The 15270-nt window shown below is 38.2% G+C and overlaps 1 protein-coding gene across 3 annotated transcripts in view; it reads left to right on the forward strand.

Annotated features, from left to right (window-relative positions):
* The window catches only part of KALRN (kalirin RhoGEF kinase), a 4346166-nt gene that overhangs the window by 1480201 nt on the left and 2850695 nt on the right, over positions 1–15270 (forward strand). For all 3 annotated transcript variants that reach the window (XM_044074926.1, XM_044074921.1, XM_044074920.1), the window contains exon 4: positions 9438–9630. In XM_044074926.1, coding sequence (XP_043930861.1) covers positions 9438–9630 — 193 coding nt within the window. The remainder of the gene's footprint in view (positions 1–9437; positions 9631–15270) is intronic.

Consider the following 15270-nt stretch of genomic DNA (forward strand, 5'->3'; position numbering starts at 1 on the left):
GGGTTCACAGAGAGAGTGATGGAGGACATGGCTTGGGACACTCGGCTGAGGACTCAACTCTGTAGCAGTGCCAGTGGGGAGTCTTACTGTGGGCCTGGACAGAGAGAGAGGGAAACCCAGTCCCCGGACTGAGTGTGTTCCCTGTGTATTCTTAAGGGGAATTGTGCTTGGTGTAGAGAGCTGCATCTGGCAATACTGTGTGTATTTATTTTTATTCCAAGTGAACTTCCCTCACCAGTGTCAGTGGCGAGGCTTCAGGTTTCTTGATTACTGGACCAGAAGGGGGACATCACATATATTAATATGTATAAATATATATATATATATATATATATATATATATATATATATATATACACATACATATACACACACACACACTCACACACATCCACACACACACACACACACACACACACACACACACACGTGTGTGTGTGTGTGTGTGTGTATGTATGTGTGTGTATATATATATATATATATAGATATATATATATATATATAGATATAGAGAGATGTATATATGCACACGTATATGCACATACACATATGTATGTGTGTGTTGCATAGATGTATATCCATCTACAGAACATATGCATACATGTGTGTATGTACATATGTGTGTCTGTTGTGTATATACAGCTACGCAGCACACACATATATGTATGTGTGTGTGTTGCATATATGTATATATTTACATTATGCATGTGTGTGCATGCGTGCACACGTGTTTGTGTGTGTGTATGTGTGCATGCGCAGCATGTCTTTATATGTATTTTAAGAGTCAAGTTGCGCATCCATGTGTTGTGTGTGCATGGCATGTCTATATATGTATTTTAAGAGTCAAGTTGCACATACATGACTCACAAAACATTGTTCCTATTTTGACAAATTAGAAAGCATTAAATGATTGCAAAGGGCACATCATGTTGTATGTATGTTCATATAGATATATAAATATATATGCAGATATATATATGTATATATCTATATATATATATATATCTATCTATATATATATATATATATATATATATATATATATACACACACATATATATATAGGTGTATCTGTATCTATCTATATATATATATATATAGGTGTATCTGTATCTATCTATATATCGACAGAAACAGATACATTTTTATTTATTTATTTATATCTATCTATACATATATTAAATATTTAGATATTTGTATATATATTTATATAATTTATAACTTGGTATATAATCTTGGTATATGTGTATGTGTCCAAAAACTTAACACAACTGAAATGACCGCAGTGCTTTTTCACTAAAAAATCAATGGCCTAAATCACAAAAACTAAAACTATGCAGAGTGTCTCAAAGCATTGTCCCTTTTCTCAGAATGATACATGCTATTGAGAGGTGACCTCTACCTCAAGTGTAGAGCTTCAAAAGATCCTATAATGTGACACCTATTATGCATTAGCAAGCCCAATGGTATGACGTATACTCACCCTTAAGTCTGTTTTGTAAAATAAATAGAAGAACATGAGGGAAGGAGAAGTATGTATCAGAAGGAATACTGCTTCTCATACCTCTCAACTGTACTGAATTCTTCAGTATTTACTGGTTTTGAGGGCAAAATAATAGGGTGCCATGAATTTCTGAGTGGCCCCTTCAGTTCACATTATTTTTTATATCAGAACATTCAGAAGAGGGCTGAGGGACAGTGTATTATACTTTACGATGAACTAAAACCCTGTAAACACACTTTTCATAGGTTAGTACTAAGCTACGCTTTTCATAGGTTAGTACTAAGCTAACTGCCCTTGCGAGCCATTTTAAGCCTAGCCAATTATCCATTGTGAGACTCAAACCCTGCACCTTGTGTTTGTAAGGCAAACACCGTAACCATTAGGCCACCCTCCCAACCCAGTTAGTTAAAGGAGCAGGGACACCAACACAAATTATCCAACATTATCTTAAGTACTTGATGACTGATTTTGGAAGATTTGGGGACAGTTTGGCGTCACTGGAAGAGCAAAAAATTCATGTCGATGCTACAAAAGATGTATTGCCCATCAATGCTTGCTACTGTAAAACTCAATCCCTGAATAAAAGGTTTCCTTTGGAAATGTAACAGTAGAAAGTTGTGTTGTTTAAGTCAATTTTCTGGGTTTTTACTACTTGGAAGTGAAGATTCCTGTGTATGTCACACACAGACAGATAACCAATCACTTCTCCATGCAGCTTGTCAAGGAAATCAGTTATATCTTCAGATGAGCAACTGTGTGAAAAGACAGATTATTAAAAATGGTCAGTTACTGTACTGGAGTCCAGACAGTGTCAGGTTGACTTGTCTTTGAGCATAAGTCATGTATTGGTTTATAATAAACATACAGTACAAACATTTCTGTAAAATATCTTACTTACTTTGGCATCTGGAAAGGTGGTCACTATAGCTCCAAGTCAAGTCCACCACCATCACCCTTTGCAATCACTCTGTGGTTTCCTCACAGGAGTAGTCAGGCATCACATAAAGGTGCAGTGAATGGGATTTTTGTATAGTTTGAACTTTGAATACAGTTGGCACACAGCTAGAAATTGAGCTTAAAGGGCCAGGACCAAACTGTAACTAAATTATGTAATGAGGGGGAAGAGACTTTGCAATTTAGTTGAAACACTTAATTACACATACAGTGGATATAAAGTGTATATGTATATGTTAAAATCCCATTTTTTTCTGATATAAAAAATGAGACCACAATAAATCATTTCAAAACTTTTCCCACCTTTAATGTGACCTATGCAAACAAATCTGTTATAGGAAAAATATAGAAAATAAAAAAAACATACAACAAGCTAGTTGCATAAGTGTGCACATCCTTAAACTAATACTTTGTTGAAGCACCTTTTGATTTAATTACCGCATTCAGTTTTTTTTCGGTAGGAGTCTATCGGCATGGCACATCTTGACTTGGCAATATTTGCCCACTCTTCCTTGCAAAAGTGCTCCAAATCTGTCAGATTGTGAGGGCATCTCTTGTGCACAGCCCTTTTCAGGTCACCCCACAGATTTTCTATTGGATTTAGGTCTGGACTCTGGCTGGGCCATTCCAAAACTTTAATTTTCTTCTGGTGAAGCCATTCTTTTGTTGATTTGGATGCATGCTTGGGGTCATTGTTGTGTTGAAAAGTGAAATTCCTCTGCATCTTCAGCTTTCTAGCAGGTACCTGAATGTTTTGGGGCAAAAGTGACAGGTATTTAGAAATTATCATATTTCCTTACACCTTGACTAAAGCCCCAGTTCCAGCTGAAGAAATACAACCCCAAAGCATGATACCGCCACCATCATGCTTCACCATGGGGCTAGTGTTCTTTTGGTGATGTGAAGTGTTGTTTTTGCGCAAAACGTACCTTTTGGAATTGTGCCAAAAAGTTCAAACTTGGTCTCATCAGACCATAACACATTTTCCCTCATGCTTTTGGGAGACTTAATGTACTGTTTTGCAAATTTTAGCCTGGCCGGGATGTTTTTCTGTGTAAGAAAAGGCTTCCGTCTTGCAACCCTACTCCATAGCCCAGACATATGGAGAATAGAGAACCCTATCCTGGTTTAAAAGCTGCCTGTCTGACAGATTTCAGGCCGTGAAATGGAGAAATGGCACCTCAACCTTCCTACCTACCCCCACTGGGGTACCCCAGGGATCAATACTCGGTCCAATGCTGTTTAATATATTTATCAATGACGTACATGCAGCCATTTCTAACACTAAGATTGTACACTATGCAGATGACTCATCTTTAGTCTGCTCTGCCTTTAACCACCCCGAGCTCCAAACAAAAACTCAAACTGCCTTCTGAACCACTGAGAACTGGATGCTTCAAAACCACCTCTCTCTAAATGCCAACAAATCCAAAATTCTTCTATTCTCTCCCTCAAAAACCCTCCCTCTCGACAAAACCTCTTCCCAAATTATCAGCCATGCCAACTCCACCATAGAAGTCATTCCTTTTGCTAAACTTCTTGGGGTTACTATAGATGAACAACTAAAATTCAATAACCATATTCAGCAAAATATTAAGAAAACACATCAAAAACTTGGTATGCTGTACAGAAACATCCACTTTCTCTCTCCTTCTACAAGACAAACCCTCACCACTCCCTACTTACTACCATCACTATTGTACGAAGCTCCCCTACTAACCAACCTATCTTCCTCTATCTCTTCAAAACTGGAAATCTGTTATAACAAAATTTCAAAATTTGCCAGCAAATCCAAATACTCCTCCCACCACTGTACTGCTCTCCGCCTGCTAAATTGGCTAGAACTTCCCAACTACCTTGACTACCTCCAACACACTACAGCCCACAAGCTAATATTTAAACCAACTAAATGCCCAGCACTAACAAACATCCTACCATTATACATCCCACATAGAACTGTAAGATCTGCCCACCAAAATCTAATTTCTGTACACAAGCCAAACCGTCCCGCTGGTCAGCTTCTCCTATCCTTTTCCTTAGCAAAAAAATGGAATTCTCTTCCTCCCTCTCTAAGAATTTCTGAAAACTTTGAACACTTTAAAACTCAGCTCCATTCCTACCTCTCCTGTAATTGGAAATGCAATTGCATTCTCTCTACCTAACCTACTAGTAGGTCTACTTCATACTGATCAACTATAAGTAATTCTACTCCACACTGATTTCCTGAACAACTGCCTCATTCTGAATATAATGTAATCTAACATCAATATCTTGAATGTATATATTGTAAATAGTTTACTTTTTGCCTTTTATTCTCCCCTTCTGGGAATGATTCTCAATACTGCCATCATACAATTTTAGATGCTATGTAACAAAGAACAACAACTTGTCTCTAATTGGAAATGTATGTTCTCCAACTTTTTCTATTATACAACTGCCTCTCTCTGAATACGTCAATATCATGAATGTATACATTGTAAATAATTTACTTTCCACCTTCTATTCTTCCCTTTCTGGGAAGACTTTTCTTTACTGCCATCATACAAATTTTAGATGCTATATAACAATGTACAACTTGTCTGTAATCTGATGTGTAATGTATGTTCTTCAATTTTGCTATTATGCTTTGCTTAGTTTTACTATGTAATATGGAGCTTTTCTCCCCAGGCCTCCACTGAAAACGGGCTCCTTGAGCCCAGTTGACCTCCCTGATCATCAAACTGGAAATAAATAAATAATAATAATACGGGAGATTGTTGTCTCATGTAGTACACAACCAGTACTTGCCAGAAATTCCTGCAGTTCCTTCAGTGTTGCTGTAGGTCTCTTGGCAGCCTCCCTGATCAGTTTTTGTCTCATCTTTTCATCAATTTTGGAGCGATGTCCAGTTCTTTGCAACGTCACTGTTGTCCCATATTTTCTTCACTTTTTGATGACTGTCTTCACTGTGTTCCGTGGTATATCCAATGCTGTGGAAATTTGTTTGTACCCTTCTCCTGACATACCTTTCAACAATGAGATCCCTTTGATGCTTTGTAAGCTCTCTGTGAACCATGGCTTTTGCTGTAGCAGGTATCTGAGTAAATGTCAGGAAAATCATACTAGGACATCTGAACATTGTTTGGGGTTAATCAGACTCTCTTTAATTCATGGCAGGTGTGTACCCTAGAAGACTGCATGCTGTAAAGAATCACACAATCAAGAAACAAGTTCATAGAGATGGCTTTGCAGCTTTTTGGGGGGAATCTGAATGATAAAACATTACTGCCTTTATACCACAGTATTTCTTTGTTTCATTATTTCTTGACACACATCATTTTATAGACAAATCCGCCACCTTCTGTCAGAGAAAAAAAAAAGTAAACTTGACAACTTACTGAGAAGTGATATTTGCTGGAGTATTCCAAGTTTTAATGTACCTAATTGCAGCAATACTGTGTTCACACAAATTTCTGGTTATTAAACAGTAGGTGTATATTAAAACAGAGGCACTCCTGTCCATATTGTAGACTCGAGTTGACCCTTAGAGCTGCACATATGTACTGCATGAATATCAGTTTACTGAATTAGTAAAATTACCTGCAGGCTAGATGCATGAGGTAACAAAACACAATGACAATAACAATTTTCAAACTGGAGCTTGGAAAACTTTATAGGATGTTATTCAAGATATAATTGTCATTAAATAAAGATGACAGATTTCAGAAACCACTGATATGTTCGTAAAAGATGAAAACATGCAGCGTGATACTTGTGCAGCCCTCACAAATACTCACATTTTTCTATGATGTTCATCAACTATACTGTTCACTCTCAGTCTCTCAGAGTAGGAAATCTGGACAAAGCCAAAAATAATGTTGGGACAAAGGTCCAAAAATAGGGACAGATTTTAAATATTGCTGTTCTAAAATCAGATAGTGTCTAGAATAACAGGCTTTGCATTATTATGAATTTTCTGAGGGATATTAAATCTGAAATTCAAATGCCTGCAAAAATGTCTGCCATTATTTATTATTATTATTTAGTGACTTCAGTCTTCATGTTGGTATCCCAAAATCCTACTGGAGTGGGTGGAATCACGTGATTGTGTATGCAAATTGCATGTTAATCAGCATCCCGATTTTTGGCCAGCTGTAACTACTTTTCATGGGCCAATGTCCAGATTTTTGATGTTTCCAGGTTGAGAGGTATGCCGCTTTTATGGAACTGTCTTCCACTCCACATAAAGTTAGAGTACTTGTCGTAATGTATTCAAACATAATTTGGACAAATGGATGGTTACCAGCCAGTTCATCCCTGATTTAGTACCTCTGTCCCTCAAGCATTGGGAAGACATGTAAATGTCTCAACATATCCTTGTTTAACCCGTCTCTGGGTTATTCTTATGCAAGATATAAGGACTAAAAACTAGCATGGTAATGTAAGACTAGGCTTCTTAAAATCTGTAACAGATCAATGGCCTAGAAAGAACCTATGACCATCAGGCTCCCCTTTTACCGTAATGATCATAGGCCATACTAACATAACACTCCATGAACCCTCAAAACTAAGAGTGACTCGATATGACAGATAGGCTGTGCCTTACGTTAGCATTTTTTGGCAGATTAATTAATTGAGAGGGATTTTGTGAATTAGCTCGTATGGTTTCACATTTGTCATGCATTGTGCTCTTGTAATTCACTTGTTAAAATTTTTATTGCTGATGTTCTCTATTTTTATAGAGACATCCCTCATAAATGGTTTAGCTTCTGTTGTTTTATTTATTTTTTCACACAAGGGACATCGCTACTGTCTGTATTAAATAAGGAATGATTTGTTGAATGAACACAGAGCATTTATTTATAAATAATGCAGCTGTGGATAGTTTTATGTTCTTTTACTCTGTTTTGTTTTCAAAAGAAATAGAAGTCTTTTATTTGTTTATGTATGTATTTATTTATTTGTGCATGCTTTATTGACTGCGCTATTCAGTAGGGCAGAAGTTACTTTCACTAGGGCCTGGGGAATAGAACTTCACAATGCAAACAGTACAGTGTACAGAGTACAACACTGATAACATCTGCATGCAACTTAGAATACAATATCAGTAATTGTAGTGCACATATCTATGAAAGACAGAAGCAGTTAATTATAGAGGAGAAGCATATCAAGCGTATTTATTATTCACATATATAATGGTAATGCTGTTAATTAATAGTAATATGTTCTGCTGGCTTCCTGGTAAATGTAGTTACTGTATAGTGGCATGACTTGCCAACTGGTATTATTTTTCATATGTGTGCTGCATTTGATACAGATTTTGTGCATTTAATTCATTATTTCATGCATTTGCATTTCATATTGAAAAAAATCCTCATTTTTTTAACTCTTCTCTCTCCAAGGGCCCCTGCCTGATGGCTTCATTACCTGCACCATGTCAGCCCATTTGCTCCACTGGTGCAGAAGACAACCATTTCCAGACTGGGTGATAACCCTATGGCCCATTTGTTCATGCTCTGAAAGTCCTGTCAGCTCATCAGTCCCCCCACCCCCCCCACCCCATGTTGATAGCTTGGTGGTAAGGAGCATGTCAACTTTCTGGTCCCTTGGAGAGGCTTACTTCTAGGCTGCCTGCAGAACTACTATAGCTACATGGTTGGAAGATGAGGTATGCATATTCTCACAACATCTCCTATTGTCAGGTTGAGGACAAGGGTCCCTACCTGATGCTGTATGAACCAGTGCAGCCACTTCAGGTATGTGATACACCTATCCAGCTTAGGTGTTGCTAAAGCAGTGGTCTGCACTCCCATGGGGAACATTTCTCTCACCTTCTGCTACCTATATATACCAACTCCGAGACTGTACAATCATAAAAAAGAGAGAGATGGTCTTTGTTGCTTTTATAGGACTGCTTCCTCCCATCTATTATGGCACAGTCTCTAATACTAGATGAAAAGTGCACTCAGTAAGAGGAGCCACTGAAATAACTGAGCAGATTGTTCCTCATTAAGGTGAACTGCTTCTAAAAAGAAGCAATTTCTCATTCTATACTGCCTGCAGTGGTATTAATAGACACACACACACACACACACAACACACACACACCCACACACACACCCACACACACACACACACACACACACACACACACCGCACACACACACACACACACACACACACACACACACACACACACACACACACACACCCACACCCACCCACACACGCGCACACACACACACACACACACACACACACACACACACACACACACACACACACGCACGCACGCACACACACACACACACACACACACACACACACACACACACACACACACACACACACAAGAAGCACATCCTTTCACTGGTGAACCCACATCACAATGAGTAAGCACTTTGCATTCCTCTTCCGCTCTAACTGTTCTGCAGTATTTGGGTACTGTGTAGGCACTTCATTTGGTGGCTGGACTACAGCCACCAACACTAGCAGAAGTACATGAGTCCTGTCACTGAATGTCCTGCAGTTACACTAAAACTTAGTAAAGATGGACAGGATTATGATCTTGGTGGTCTGTATGGGTGGTTTATATCTCACCACCAGCTCTTTATTTAGTGTAATTGAAACACAACACTTTACAAAATGTTTCTGAAATAATCTAGTACCTAAGCTGTAGCAAAATTGCAATAGAAAACACAGCCAGATAATAATAGCCTTATACATTACTCGCTGGGGTGAAAATGAACATATGGTTGTAAATTCATTTTCTAGAAAATGGATTGTCTTTTGTACTGGTATTTGCCCATCCCCTGTCTTGAACAGCCAAGTTTCATATTTGCTAAGTGTATTATGGATTTAATTTGTTAGCAGTGGTAATGACTTAGGTACTATACATTGGAAATTATGGTAAACAACTAGCATTCAGTTTGTAACATCCACATTTCATGTAATGCCATGTTTAGGTCAGCAGAGCTAACTGCTTACTTTGTCTCAACAGTGAAGACGTCTGTAAACGGGGATTCACTGTCATCATCGATATGCGAGGATCCAAGTGGGACTTGATTAAACCACTACTGAAGACTCTTCAGGAAGCCTTCCCTGCTGAAATCCACGTTGCACTCATTATCAAGCCCGACAATTTCTGGCAGAAACAGAAGACAAACTTCGGCAGTTCAAAGTTTATCTTTGAGGTAAGACTTTCAGCTCATGCATTCCTCACTTGGATTTTATTGTCATCACCCTGAAGCAAAGTTACACTTTTACAGTAGTGGCTACTTTATCACAAAGCAACATATGTGATGCTTTTTTATTGAATTTCAACAATTAACAAACAAGTACAACAATTATATTCAAAAGTACAGTTTTACATAAAATCTAAATCACATGAAATAATTTAAAATTTCTTTAGTACAGTATTGTTTTTCAATTGACTCATCTTCTTTTTTCATATTTCTCGAATAAATAGATTAACTTTGTCCAGTATGTAGCCTAGTTTAATAGTTTTGCATCTTGTTTTTGTCGTCTGATGAATAGGAGAGGTTCCATCAGTGACTGCCATATGTTCACTGACAGGGCCATAGGTGTTCTTTCTCCAAGAAAAACAACAGCACTACTGGACATTGATAACAGCTTGCAGCAGTAGGAGACAGGCGATGGGCAGTTGGTTGAATGATTTGCGTGCACAGCTCTGATGTACATGTATTACCTGGAGTGCATGGATCATGCAGTAAACGTAGGAGGATGATTATGATGAAAAAGAGATGTGACATGCATGGGAGAAGCATAGCTCCTGCATATGTGTGATGTGTATAATTAAATATAAGTGCTAATATGATTTTAATAACTCAGGATAGGACCATGGCACTTTGCCAACCTCGTGTATCATTTCCATCCACAGAGTGACTGTGCTAGGGCTGAAAAGTCCATATCGGGCTATATAAGTTAAAGTTTTAACTAATGTTCCCTTAAATAAATATCTGAAAACAAAATTTCTATCCTTTGCCTCTTACACTTTGAAGCCAAGTTTAATGTAATTTTAAATTCATTTTGTTTGTGTTTTTGAGAAGTGCATACTAAAGTTATGATCACTGTATTGATGTTTTCAATATCTTTACCTGTTTTTATTAGTAATTGGATTTTTACATTTTAAAGTTTGTGGACTTTTTGTCTGAATATTAGAAAGAGTTTCTTTCCCAGTACTGTAGATAGGTCAACTATATTATATGAAGGTTCAGGGCTGTAGGAAATTTTATTTTGCTTTCCGTCTGTCTACTATTAAAATTATTGCAGTTTGTTTGTGTCTTTCGGCTTTTCCCGGTTAGGGGTCGCCACAGCGGAACTCCGGTCCGCTAATGATCGGCAGTTGATTTTTACGTGTCGCGTTACCAGCCCTGACGCACAACCTTCAACGAAGGTACGCCCATTCACGCATGTCTTCACGCAGAAGACGCTCTAGCTGAGAATCAAACTGGACAGCGTCTTACTGTGAGGCGACAACCCTACCACAGCACCACCACCGCGGGTTTTTAATGTTTCATTTTTTCCTGGACTTTGATTGTTTAAGAACTTGTGTGATTACCTGCAGTTTCATTTTTTGTGGGGCTTATTTCTTAATTTTGCAGTCAGTATTAGTTTTTGAAATGGATGTCTGCTATAAGAGGAACCTCATGGCTACTCTCTGTACATTTGACTTGCCCATGTGGTTGCTGTCAGTTTATTTGCTTTTCAGTAGCTGGGCTTTAAGTGGGCTTGTTGGGGGGTGACAAACAATGTTTGGTCTTCACTTCCCCTGACTTGTCACCTCCACGTTGGGCTGACTGTCCAGTGCCTAAGGGGAAGCTCACTGTGACAAGGGACATCTTTGTCTCAGTAAGGTATCTTGGGAGTTGAATTACAGTCTTCAACTTTTATACAGGATCTGTGCTCTTTCAGTCTATTCTAAGGCATTGTTGTTTAATGCTATCCTGTAGAAAGTAAGCATTCCAGATTTCTGCCCATATGACATCTACCTGCCTACTGGGGACAGTTTTGTTAAATTCCATAGATCTTCACATTGACTTGGTGGTGATATTAATGCTTGAATCAACAACAAGTTAAATGAACTCCCCAGGGAACACATTACTAAGAGTTTTATCTTCATTTGGGTTTCTTCCCCTGCTACAGATACAGTAGGACATTAACTGAGTTTGAGCTTCCACCTGGTCTGGTCTGGCTGTCCCAGGACTTGTGATAAATCTCATTTTGTGGGGTGTCTTTTGCCTAGTTTATTTCAAACTGGTTCTCCCTTCAATTTTGCTGCTTGATAGTGAGCTGATACTTTATAGGAACCTAAGAAATAACTGTAGTGGCAACTTGATGTGTTTGATGAATTATCTAATTTTAACACCCTAATTGACTGTCTAATCTCTCTGTCATCGCAGTCTTTAATGGATGTGTAGCTGGCATTCTGGGACAAGCTGCCACACTGTACAGAGTGTGCTTATTGTAGATCTGAAACATTTGATTGTGAGTTCTGAAAGTCCCATAAATATGGGACAAAGTAGAATGCATCAGAATGGATCACACCTGCCTGAGGATAGCTTAATTTGCTTACACGTTATAAAGGATACCGTTAAAAATGTTGACCAAGAAAATAATATTCTTGTTCATTTAGATTTGTGGTTGACAGGCTATGTAATTCAGAAGTCAAAAAGTCTTTTGTTTGCACATGCGGTGAGGAATCCGCACTGCATATTGCTGATCAAGTTCCTAAGATCATGTGCTTTCCTCCCCAGGACACAAGCACAGTACGCAGCTGTACAGTGCTGGATCTTCTACACTTATCCGGTCTTACATCCCATTGCTGCATCCTGGTTAATTACTGTTCCATGCTGTTTGTTTCCCTTCCTCCTGACTCATCTTACCATCCTTTTTTACTTACTTTCTCCCTTTTCTGCTGCCCCTCTTCTCTGGAGCTCTTGTATTCTTGCCTCATCATATTCCTATATTGGCACCTAGCTTTTTGCAAATGTCTCTGGAATCCTCTATACTACCTTCCTCCTTCTTCTGCCTGCCTTCACCATTTCTTACCTCACTCACCCTGTTTTCTGCTTCTTCAGCTGAGCCTTCCTCTCAACTGACTCCCTTAATACCCCACATCATCTTCCATCAGTTATTTGCTTCTCACTCCATTTAGTTTTTTAACTTTGTTTTATATACTTGTTAACCAGATAACCCACTAAACATGTCCCTTTTCGGGTGTAACCTGGAAATGACTTGCTCAGAGCTATACAGTAGATATGTGGAGGTTGAGAAAATCAAACCCTGGTTTACATGAAACTGCTCATTACTGGGGTTTAGCCATAGCCCTCTGCATTGACATTCTCTGCTGTTCCAGTTTATCCCCGACTACTCATCATTCTAAATTATGTGGATCTTGCTGTTAGACTCAGTCCTACCCTCTGCCACCTCTGCACATGCACCACTTCTGCTTGACCCTACTAGCTGTCTGTTCATCCTTCCATCTTCCATGGCATTCCCACCTCCTACTCTGATCTCCTACATCAACTTCTGAGTTCTTTGTCTCCTATCCAAACTTTCTGATCCTCCTGCATATTGCACATCTCAGCCCACCCCACAAATCCCTGAGCCAGCCAACACCTGGACCACCTCTTGCTCCACATCCAGCACCTTGATACCCATATCCATTGCCAGGGATGTATATAATCACTGGTGCTAAAACCTGTCAATGAAGGCAGATCTTGTAGAGCCTAAGCAGTTCAGGTGTTAGTCTATACTCTGCCTGTCTGTGGTTAATTGATATATCTGCACTTTCTTTTTTTAACATACAGTAGAACTGCATTTTTTGTGCTTGCTACTTTTATCTGTTTAGATAGAATTGATTATTTCTAGTTAAGCCTGTTCATTTGCTTTGTGCTAATGTAGCCTATTAATGTGATTTTAACTTTTTGAATAAATGTGACAGGTAGTGATACTTTATTCTGGTTCTAACTGTACTCGTTTGTATAATTCTTTTGGCACTGTTAGTGTTGCCTTCTTGCACGTTTTCTTAATTTTACTAAGTTGATCCATCTATCTGTCCATTCATATACCTTTTTTTTCCCATGTTTACTCATTGCATTGGGATATTACAGCAACATTGATTATCTTTTATAGAGAATGTTAACATGTTTCATTTTTCATGGAACTTACATTTGTGCTTTGACCGTCCCTTCCTGTTCACTAACTCTAAGACAGAATGCCAACAAAGTAGCTCCCTTCTGTTAAAGGGAGACATCCTATGGCTTTAAATGAGATGTGTAGGTCATCAAAATGGAAGGAAAAAAAGGATATTTGGAGACCATGTCTATTTGATAATCAACCCAGGCCAACAACAAAAGGAGATATAATAAAATGGCTACATAGTTTACATTGCTGCAGTTTAGGCTGAGGTTCCCATATTTATGCATATCTCAATAAGTGGTACTATGATATTTTTCTAAGTTCCAGCAATTTGAGAATATGAGATACTGTAAGTGTAACCTTTGTTAAAGTTCTTTAATAGCAGTATGTTATAACAGCTACCATGGCCAAAAAAGATTTAACAAAGCAACTACAGACAGAACTGTTTACAGTCTCTCTGGCCTGCCTGTCTGTTTGATGTTACTGGCTCATGGAGCTGTTGGCTTTCAAAAGCTGGCTTCTGTTTGGAGTTTCTGTACACAAGGGACTTCAAATTATTTGCTTTCTGTCCTGTCTTTACCCAGAACAGTATCCATTTCCATGTCTTCTCTTCTCCAACAAAGTAACTTATCATCCCAAGCTGATCATATTCTGCCTTCATGGATTTTGGCTCATGCCCTTGCAGATACTTTTATCTTGGATTTATCATCTACTAGGTTCTGTGTTCTCAGGTTACCATTCAATTGAAAAGATAGAAAATTTTAGAATTTTACTGGGCACGTATTTGTATTTTGTGGATCACAGTGGTGATTGAATTGGGTTCTTAGCACTTAATTTAAGGGCTTAGAAAGTGATGGAGTATAAACTTGGGTTTGGATGGTACTGTGGAGGATATTTTAACTTCTTGGAGATATGAATTGGTAGACATATATTGTTTGGATGACTTAAGTGTGATGCTTTGGTGTTAAGGAGAAATAATTTGGGGGGTGTATTAAATATACTGAGCAGCTTGGTTGGGGCTCTGTGTAAGGTTCACTTTGACTTCTTTTTTGTTCTAGATGTCTTTGTTCAGCATTCAGACACATAGTTGTCTGATTTTTTGGAGAATGCTTTTTGTTTTAAATTAGTTTGCTTTGTTTGATTTTTGGTTGTGGCCTTAATGTGGAACATTTGGTGGCTGAAGCAGAGACGGATGATGTTGTACGGTTATGACTTGATGACTTAGTGCTGAAGATTGGTTTCTTAGTACTGGTTGAGAGAAACAGAGTAATATTTCATGGAGGTCGACTTTGGTATCCGCTGTTGCTGATCATGTTTAGATAAGTAAGTAAATAAAGTATTCAGAACTATTTTGTCGTATCATGTGGTGATGTTACATGTTTGGAAAAGGGTAATGTTTTGTATGAAATTTGTAAATATTTAAGGAGCCTTATCAGGCAGTCAAGGTGTGAAATATAAGGCTGAAAGAATATAATACCCTTGAAAATAATGTAGTCAAGTTTTAGCTTGAATGTGTTGTTTTTGTTAAAATGATTAGTTTGATGGGATATATGTGGAAAAGAGGAAAGTGAAGGACTATGACTGTTACACTGTAATATACTGTATAGGATGTGTATACACTTGATAGGAAAATTGTGATAAGATGTGGACCCTGACCGTTACATCTTAGC

This window comes from Protopterus annectens, chromosome 6.part0, assembly GCF_019279795.1.
Source record: "Protopterus annectens isolate FY-2018-M chromosome 6.part0, PAN1.0, whole genome shotgun sequence".
Taxonomy (NCBI): Eukaryota; Metazoa; Chordata; order Ceratodontiformes; family Protopteridae; genus Protopterus; species Protopterus annectens.